General features: G+C 36.5%; 1 protein-coding gene across 2 annotated transcripts; it reads right to left on the bottom strand.

Moving 5' to 3' along the window:
• Nucleotides 1-1,395: 1,395 nt before the first annotated feature.
• LOC112569290 lies at nucleotides 1,396-9,530 on the bottom strand. 2 transcript variants are annotated; one of them, XM_025247039.1, is made up of 10 exons: nucleotides 9,411-9,530; nucleotides 8,577-8,644; nucleotides 7,667-7,769; nucleotides 5,786-7,435; nucleotides 5,393-5,545; nucleotides 4,678-4,938; nucleotides 4,017-4,129; nucleotides 3,590-3,686; nucleotides 3,250-3,414; nucleotides 1,396-2,696 (listed from the first exon to the last, which is right to left on the bottom strand). In XM_025247039.1, the coding sequence occupies exons 4-10, from the start codon at nucleotides 7,254-7,256 to the stop codon at nucleotides 2,449-2,451; spliced, it is 2,508 nt and encodes an 835-aa protein (XP_025102824.1). In that variant the 5' UTR covers nucleotides 7,257-7,435; nucleotides 7,667-7,769; nucleotides 8,577-8,644; nucleotides 9,411-9,530; the 3' UTR covers nucleotides 1,396-2,448. The 2 variants fall into 2 exon arrangements, with proteins under 2 accessions (XP_025102824.1, XP_025102825.1); XM_025247040.1 differs by lacking the exon at nucleotides 7,667-7,769.
• Between the last annotated feature and the right edge of the window lie 450 nt (nucleotides 9,531-9,980).

Raw genomic sequence — 9,980 nt, 5'->3', positions numbered from 1 at the left:
ATTACTTCGCTTCGCGCTAACTTTAAAAACAAGTTTTGACGCAGTACTTTAAAAAAACCAAACCTGCCAAACTCCTTTCCACCACCACCTACACATTTTTATAAGTTTTTTGTACCTTTGTAGGTCTTCGTATTAATGCTAGTACTCGGCAAACGTGATGACAGGTTAAAGCACAACCTACAAACTGTCCAGTTTCTACTTTTCCAATACCTAGCCATGTTTACATTAATTACACAGTTCTAGCTTCTCTTATTCGACTCTTTAACGAATGCTGCATACTTGCCTGAAGGAATATTACCAGCTTGTCTACTAAATTAAGTATATATATATATGTGTTTAACATTAAGCCGGTTTCTTGGAAGTGCCGCTCAGTATTACTCGTCGAAGCGTGTTTTTGAGACGGGATGGAGTAGGCCGGTGAGACCAGGGGTTCGCACCCAACTTGCCTCTTGACAAACCCCAGCAACACAGTCGGTTTTGTCTTGCAATAGGGTATGACACCCCGTGCAAATTACGCTCAGGTGTCGGTACTAATTAAGCGAGAGGAAGTCATTTCCACGGACATGACTTGGAACTCGAGGAAAAGACGATTATTTCCAAAGATTATAAAACGATGTTCAAACTCCTTGGACACTACTCGTGTTTCTTTGCCCTCAGGCCGTTTTGTCCCCACTTTAATACTACAGCTACAGGTGTACGACAACACTTGCAGGCTTTAAAATCACTTTATATTTATGGAAACAAGACATGTTCCATTGGTTTACCACGTGACTTACTTTAGGCTTATAACTGCCTTCCTGGATGAGTAGAAAAGGAGAAGGCAAAGTACGAGCTGACTGCTTTTGTTGTATAGAGACATATGTTTTCTTGTTGCACTTAATACTCATATGATTTAAAGCTCATGTTAACGAGTTTTATTTTGTCTTTGCAGCTTTAGGCGGTTTTCATTGATACGGACATCTTAAAATTACATGAATTAAAAAAAAGTACGGTGACTGTCTAAACAAGTTCATATCATTTAAACGCATTTGTTATTGGTTACTTACCAACTAAAAATGAAATGTCTTAGTTTGAAGGCGAAGTTCTTTCGATGACACTTATGTAGAGTTTTAAAAACCGGAATTGCATTAATGAGGTCTGTGACATTCGCTGAATATTGCATTTCGCAGAAAGTGACTGCTAACAAGGATGTACTTATTAACACGGTGCAAGGGAAGGACTGTCACCGGAGAGGAGGTCAAGTAAGAGTACCGGAGGCTCTACAATGCGATATATGTGTGTGTGTGCATATGCCTGTTTATTACAGTACTGTCTGTTTTAACAGTTATATTATTTTTTTTAATCTAAAGCACTTGCATCAGTTTTTATTTAAAAATACACAAACTGTTTTCTGTCTTTATGTTCTTTAATCGGTCTAAGAAGCAGAGAAACATACTTATGGTTGTCTTAAATCATAGGTGAAGGCAAATGAAAATTTTGTTAAGCATATGGAATAATTATTTTAAAAGCAGTAAAACAGTCACCACATGCTGGGTGAGAGCAGAATATTTTTAACCATACACATCTAGTCACACATATCACATGATGAATTATTAAAAAATACTACAAATTGATTCCCTTACAAGTTTAAAGTACTATTCAAACGTGGTTAGGTGGTTTTATCACACCATGTTTCACAGCGAACATTGAAGTATCAGGGTACACCCACGTGTTCTCATTGTGACCGCTGGGGGAGTAAGTGTTCATACTTTTCTTTCTCCAGGCTTTGCTTTCGATACTCTAATATCAGGATAGATATTATGTGTTGATAGTTATCTCTCAGATCGCTGAACAACACAGCTGTCTGATCTTTATTTTAAAATTGACACTTAGTTTGAAATTATTGCGAGACTAGTTTTGTCTCAACATCACTCATTATGTAAAATCGTTTTTAATTTCTTAAGTTGAGCGTTTTACAATATCTTACCTTTTATAATTCTATTATAATCTACTGCAATATGTCCGTTAATGACTAAACGTGAAAGTCTGTGAAAAATAAATCCTTATAATAAGAAAAATACTTTTGGACAAAGTAAAACAGTAAAAGAAAGGCCATCGCTATAAGTTCAGCGGTAACGCCCCCTGTCAACCACCTTCAGCACTAATCGTGTTTACATCCTGAACATTTCTGTCCTGTCTATGAACTAGAAAGAAAATAATGATATATCCGCAGGTATTCAATTTGTACTTAGTGTATAGAATTGGTTTTTACAAACAGATACACACATCGGAATTTCCACAAGACCCATAGAAAGTGAAAACAGCGTTGTTTTAATCATCGAGAACAACATGTTGATATCCTGGGAGAAAACTAAGAGCTACATAGGTCATGTTAGTGTTATGTGAACACAGCATCAACATGAAGCATCCAGTGACGTACCCTGAGGTTAAAGGTAGTGGACTGCAATGTCACTCTGCCTTAAATTTCATCTCCGAGAAAGTGAAGCCTCTGGTATCATTATGGGCTCTATACCATGCAATGCTGTCACTACCAACGGCCCCGTCAGACTTGTAACGTCCGTTGAGGTTGGAGTCGTGACACGATCTGTACCACCAGGCGCCGTGGCATCTTACGGCGCAGTTAGTGGTAGTGCTATTGTCATTGTCTTGGTCGTGTGTGGTGAAACCTTGGTTGTTATGTAGTTTTAGGCTGTCACCTATAAAATCCACAAAAGGATAACAAAAAAATATCTTAACATCTGGCAGATAGAAACGTTAAAGAGAACTGTAACTTTAAAATATCGACAATCAATAATCTATCCACGAAGTATTCACTAAAGTATTTTCACTTATAAACATGTTACGCGTGAAACCAGCTTAGTTTGATCAACCTGATCTGTAATAAAAGATTACGAGTGTAAGTTTTAAAGTCACAAGCTGATTGATGAAGAACAAAATTAATGTTGTAGGCTGTATGTGTCTTCAAGCCAGAATAAATGTAGGTGTTAAATTGTTTTCACTTGTTATAAATTATTTTACAGCATATTAGCTATATTTAATCATCCTTAACATTTGCACAGCTAAGTTCAATACAAACCTGACAGCTCTGTGTGTGTTAACTGGCTACTGAATCCCGTACTTATTTCGAGTTTAAATTGCCGTATTCCCATGGTGACATTGCCTGTTTTAAAAATGTGTCTATACAATAATCAGAACAGATTTAAGTATATCATACGCCTAAGCCAGGTGTAATAATATTCCTATACGTACTTGCATTCCCTGAATAACCAGAAATCTGGAGTCTGTATTTTGTATCAGGACCGCCCACACTGAATGACGAGTACTCAGCATAGTGACGTTCTCCATTCACCTCCACCAGGTCAACACGGAGTCGATGAGGTCTGCCTTGTGTAAGTTTGTAAATCCTGTATAAACCTGACATAAATATGAAATACCGTAATACTGCAACCTACTGTAAACGCACAAGCAATTTGATTTATTACCACAAATATACTGCCCTAAAATATATACAGGAGCAATTTAACAAAACTGCAATGAATGATGAAATGCCCATTATATTATTGGAAATACAAAGAGATATCATTTTTACCAAGCCAATACTCTCCGGTGACGTCACCAAAGCCTTGTTCATACTCCGTCCATTTCCGGTAAAAGTCTACCGAACCGTCACGACGCCTTTGGAAAACCTACCAGTGACATTCGTTTGAATGATTTAGGTCTGTACTCAGCGTTACAAACCTTTCATAAAATTCAACTACTTAACCTACTGTTCCTACTATAGCTCCATGCGTTATCATAGTTGAGGAATTTCAGTTATGGTTTTACAGTATTTGAAAAAGTAAGCATAGTATGACAAAGGGCACGTCTGCAACCATACAAATGAGCAAATGGCAATTACGCTAAAAACATAATTTGTATCTACTAGATAAAACAATTGTTAGGGGTATCACAATAAATAAGTTAGCTTTAATGCAGTAGTTGTCAGGTAAAAATATTTGGTCTTGCGAACAACGTACCAGCCAGCCCCCACCGTGGTCCATGTCACACCAAACTTTCGTCGATATGCTCGCCGTAATAACACTGTATACACCGGACTTTACACCTGCCTTCTGCCAGTCACTGCACGACTCTTGTACATCATAGCAAATATAGAATGTGCGATTATTTCAGAAAATATTTAAGACAGAAATGATTGTTTTTTATTCCAATTTCACTGGTAAGCGTTTCTTATTCTTATTCTTATTCTTATTCTTATTCTTATTCTTATTCTTATTCTTATTCTTATTCTTATTCTTATTCTTATTCTTATTCTTATTCTTATTCTTATTCTTATTCTTATTCTTATTCTTATTCTTATTCTTATTCTTATTCTTATTCTTATTCTTATTCTTGAACCACCAAAATTATTAAAAGACAAGTAATAAATGTAGGACCGAAACTGTACCTAGCTACACAACTGCACTGTATATTATACTACTGATAATAATAATTACAACTTAATGAATAAGTTTACCACCAAACTGTCATAATAACAAGACATTTAAAAAAACGACAAACAACGAGACGTTTTTTTTTAATACATGTCTTGTGTCTTTAGGTAACAAAGAAACCTTAAGTTGATAGTCATAATCTTTGAAAACTAGAAAAATAAAAGAAGTTAGTTAAAACTGTGCTTACCTAAACCACATGACATGTCATTTATGTCCAAAGAAAAGCCAGCCGCGCATGCACATCTTCCCGACAGACACCAACTGTTGGGGTCAGGACAGTCTACGTTGCTGCCACACGGTGAGTTGTACCAAAGTGGTCCAGGATACGACTCTGAAGAGTCCATGCAGGTTCTTTGGGCGTGGGTCCAGCCTCTACTAGTGTGAGGATACCAGGCTACCTGGGCTGTTAGTGATGTGACGTCATGCAGCAGGCAGCGCCCTCCTTTGGCTGCTTAAATCATGAAAAAACAATTACTACATGCTAACTGGTGCTGATTATGACATTTTAGACCAATTCATCATGTATGCACATGTAATTTAATAACTTTTGATGAAGCAAATATGATTGGCAGCATTGAAAGAAAGAACCAATCGGCTTAAGCAACTGTCAAGTTCTAAAGAGGATATCTTAATTATTATTTTCTCTTACTTAAAGACATCTAAATCATCATGCATGACAGGCTTTAGCAAAGTTCTACAAAAAAACCTGAAAAATATTCTCACTTAATATAAAGATTATTTCCAAACAATAAACTATTATCAAAAACGAATCCAGATGTAAACTTCATGAAATTTGCATTACAATTTATTGCTTTAAATTAAATTTTGATATTCGATTTTTTATGTAATGTTAATACACAAAATTCTGCACAAATTGGAGTGTCAAACTGTTTCTTACAAACCTCTAAAATCAACTGTTAGACAGCTGTTAGTCGTGATACAAAGTTTTTTGCACGTTTCTATAGTCAGTCCATCCAGTACAACGATGTTATGTCCCCTTATTCCGCTCTCCGGATACTCCATGAAGGTGTTCTGTAGGTCGGCTGTGTTGCATGCTGATCAAAATTATAAAAAAGAAACTAAAGAAATCTATGTAATTATGTTTTCTGTAATGCTTCAACAGGTATTTTCATTTTAGTACAAATGCTTAAAAACATAAAACTGTTATTAACTGTTCGCTTTTTCTTGTCTTTAATAATGGCGGAGTATTTAATAAAGCCATTTCCTAATTTCTAGTTTTATAAAAATTGTGTGGTTTTATGTTTTGCAGAATCAGAAGATAAATTTATACTCACTTGCAATACAAGTGTTATCACGTGTTGAAAAAAAGAAACCTGGGAGACAAAGGCATCTGTCTTTAAAGCACAAGACGTTCTTCTGAGGACAGTCGTTATCGCTGGTGCAGTCTGCCATGAACCAGTCGTTTAAAAATAAGGATGGTGCAAGGGATGTGTTTCTCTCATCTCTCAAAATGCTCTTTGCGCGTGGAGAAATGAAATACAGGTCTGCACTCGGTTCCTTGCTCAAGGACAGAAGTGACCCTTTGTGGCATGTACACTTGAGTGTTGTCCCATTGCTGTTGTAGAGTGTGAAGGCAAGACACAAGTCTTGAGCGAGACAAGAGGTATAACAACCGTACCTCGTAGATACCATGCGACTATCAGTTGTAAGGTCAGTAACAGCCGTCATATTCTTCAAATTCAACAGTGTCTGTATTCTGTTTAGAAAGATGGTAGTTTCCCATTGGGAGTCATTTGCAACGCTGTGTATGTTATTCTCTTCGTATAGCTGACAAAATTTTGGTCCACTCTCGTTGCTCTGACAATAATGACAAAAGCTGACGGCAACACATCTTGGACGTTTATAGCATTCTTCCATGCATCTTTCAGTAGACACAGCAGCTTTTAGCTCGGCATCACCTACTAACCTCGTACTACGCAGACTAAACCCAGGAGTTGGATCCTCACAGTCAGATAGTTCACCTCTTTGCTTTAAAAATCGACAGTATCTTTCCTTGATACTTATGATTTGATTTCTTACCTTCAAGTAGTCAATTGAAAAGCTTTGTAAAGGACTCGATCCACCCATGAACCTTTCTGAAAACAGGACATCAATTGAAGTTAGGTCATAGTTGATGGCAATAGGGTCAGCCTTAACTGCTGTGAGCCAAGACATGCTATTAGCTCCAGAAGGGGGAGAGACTCCGACAGCAATCGGTATTGTTTCTACCTTACTTAGAAACTCGTCTACTTTTTTCTTTTGGTCGGAGGTCAAGGTCTCGGTATGTCCTAGGAGTGCAATAGAGGAATAGCTTGCAGCAGCCGTAAATTCATCTTCTTCATGCTGCATGTAAATGTTGTTTTCCATTTTGTGCACCATTGTTAGCGAGGCTCCAAGACGTGTTTGCGACACAAAGTGTGTGCCGTATGTGTCAAGGAACTCCAGGTAGGTGTTCTCATCATTTGTGTTATTCAGTTTGAGAATCCACTCAAGGAACATTGAATGAAAAGTCGGCGGTTCCAATTGCAGAAGTGAAACACGATATGCGCTGCAGGATGCTGTTGACATGATAAAGACTTTCTGTCTAAGCTCAGCAACGGTTTCCTGAAAGGAAAGGCTGGCAACAAATGGAGGTCCCCAACCGCCATCATCAAGTCTTGCTGTTCGACCCATGAACCTGGTCAAGTCGTACGGTGTCTGAATGACCTCTGACCTGAAGGAGGCTACACATGATATGTCAGGTGCAAGAACTACTCCACGGGGCATTGTGTAACGACAGCCGGAGGTTTCTGAGCCTGATTTGTATTCAGCATTGAATATTGGAAGAGTAAATCCGGGACCAGCACCTGATGACAGTGGTGATCCCTTCAGACTGTTATAACCGTAAAGAGCGTAGTCTACTCTTGGACATTTGGAAGGCCATTGGTCGCTTAAAGGGTCTTGCCCTGCAAATAGACACCTTAGTAGAAACAAATGTCAAAGTGTAGTTGGTTTGAAACAATCAACAGCATATTCTGCAGTGGACAATTTATTTTGGATAGGAGTCTGGAGTTTTTTTTTTATTTTTTACATTTATCTTCGTGTTCGTGAATCTTTCATCGTGCGTTTTTATGTGTATGTGTGCCTGTCTGCGCTCATTTTAATTTTCTTGATCTTTCTCTCTTAAAAGTGCTCACCTGTGTCCCCCGATGGCTGTTTTCTGCCAAACTTCACATCTTTTTGTTCTTGTGGATGTCAGAATGCACTGAATCCAGTAGGGAAACCTTCGCAGCCTTAAAGCTATCACAGGTAATAATAGAAGTATACTAATTTTATTAAAGTATTAATTCAATACTTGACGTGTTACTAGACAATGGTAATATCTTTCACAGGAGTATACTGTAATAACTATATTTAGGGAGACTTTTATTTTTAAAGTTCTATTTCAAAACTTTGTCATACTTTTTATCTACTTGAGTTCAGTGGTCATTTCTTTTTGTTTTTAACGTTAATGCTTACAGACCTAACACGCACGCACGCAGGAGAAATTGCGAGAATCAGCATGATATTATTTTGTAAACAATAAGGACGTCAGAAAGTTTAAATCCATTATAACGATTATATTGTTTATTCTATCGTATAAAAAGAGTTTAAGCTATAGAAATATCTAATGCAAAGCCTATTCTAGTGATGACAGACTATGAACGTATGCTTTCTACTGACGACGACGACGATGACGATGATGATATCTTTATCCACCAGATTGAGTGTGATTTAAGTTTGTGTATGAGTCATTTTTTCAGGTTTTTTTTTTACTGTATAAATGTAATATTTTGTAAAATAAAGGGATATTCTTTTTTTAAAAAAAGATAGATTTATAGTTATTATAATTCAATCACTGACAAAAATTTCAATGTCGATCAGGCGTTCAGCCTCGTAATCGCAACCTAGAGCCCATAGGGAAGTTAACTAGAAAATAAATGTTTATACATGTATAAATTGCAAATAACCTATATTTCACGGAAAGAACAATGGAGGAATGTGCGTGCGTGTGTGTGTGTGTGTGTGTGTTCAGTTTTGTAACGATAGTTGTACTTGTGTACATACTTTTGCGCGCTGTACGCCAGAACGTCTGACATCCGATATAAAATGAACATCAGTGAAAGAAGAAAGCCCTGCAAACATTGCAATCGTAGAAGGAAGATAATTTTTTTTTTGTAAAAATCATTTTAGAAAGGTCATAAACAACTGTCAATTTAGAATCTCTACGAGATTGCTATCATTAACTTTCTCACGAAGGAATTATTCTGTAAGATCTTTGTCTATTGTGTTAGATGGCAATAACAAATATGAACTAATGTATGTCTAGCTTGTTTCTCTAAGGCGTAGTCTCTTACCTCTTGGAAAACAGTTTTTAACTATTTTTACAGTTAACAATGTTATATTACTCTGTTACAAAAATTATTTGACACCATGCACCAGCATATGTTTTACAAGAGAACTTAATTTAACCAATTTTTCAGAATTGTATTTTTTTTTCATTACTTACAGTTAAGTGAGAAATTTTAAACTGCCAGACCCTTTAATTTACATGCCTTTCATTCAGAGATTGTAATAATTGGTTGATTGACATCAAAAGACATGAGAAGAAATAGTTGTGATAGAGTTAAAAAAGGGGAAAAAATATAGACTGAAAGAAAAATGTAAATATATTTTTTTCTAAATGCTAAAAATAAAAAAAGGATTCTTAACATAACAAAACAACTTTGCTCGTAAACATACTGTAACATGTCAATGGTGAAAAAAGAAGTTAGAAAGTCATCATATTGTACAGACTATGTCTAGGCAAAGGTTTTGTCCACCAAAACACACACACACAGGTTACAGAAACTGTCAAGATTCTTGTGTAAAATAAATAGCGATAATCAGTATATGTCTTACCATAAGCTGCTTCATTTCCATGATGTAGCTGAGGCTGTAGCCGCTACATACAAATGACTTTTCGAGAGACAGCAACGGCTACTTGAGACGACAGATTATACAACCAATCCGGTGGACGCGATAGAAGAAAGCTTTCAAACACAATCATAGCCAATCGCCTTGTGGCAAATGCAGAACTTAACGTTTGTATGAAACACCAAACAAACCAAAACTCGTATAAAAAAGAAATCAAATTTTGAAAAGTTATCTTGCTATGGCGGACATTATAATAAATACAATATGAATGTCTTTAAAACAAATTAATGGATAGGCCTATCTGATTAAAATATCTCGTTTACCGAGAGAAACTCTTAAACTATTTTATAAACAATTTATCTTTATGGCGTTGTTGCTGATTTCTTTTCCTAAGGCGCTGCCAGGAGCGGTGAGCTTCTAGTAAGACCGAGGTAAATGTCTGATGTGTTATTAAGGGAGTAATAAGCTCTTAGAACTGTACACTGAAATGATAGTCGTGTGATATCAATATTAAATATTCGTATTACATACAACAACGCTTTCTTCTAAAAATGT

The sequence above is a fragment of the Pomacea canaliculata genome, linkage group LG7 (assembly GCF_003073045.1).
Source record: "Pomacea canaliculata isolate SZHN2017 linkage group LG7, ASM307304v1, whole genome shotgun sequence".
Lineage (NCBI taxonomy): Eukaryota > Metazoa > Mollusca > Gastropoda > Architaenioglossa > Ampullariidae > Pomacea > Pomacea canaliculata.
Note: the sequence above shows the minus strand (reverse complement) of the source record. Positions and strands in the feature narration are given on the sequence as shown.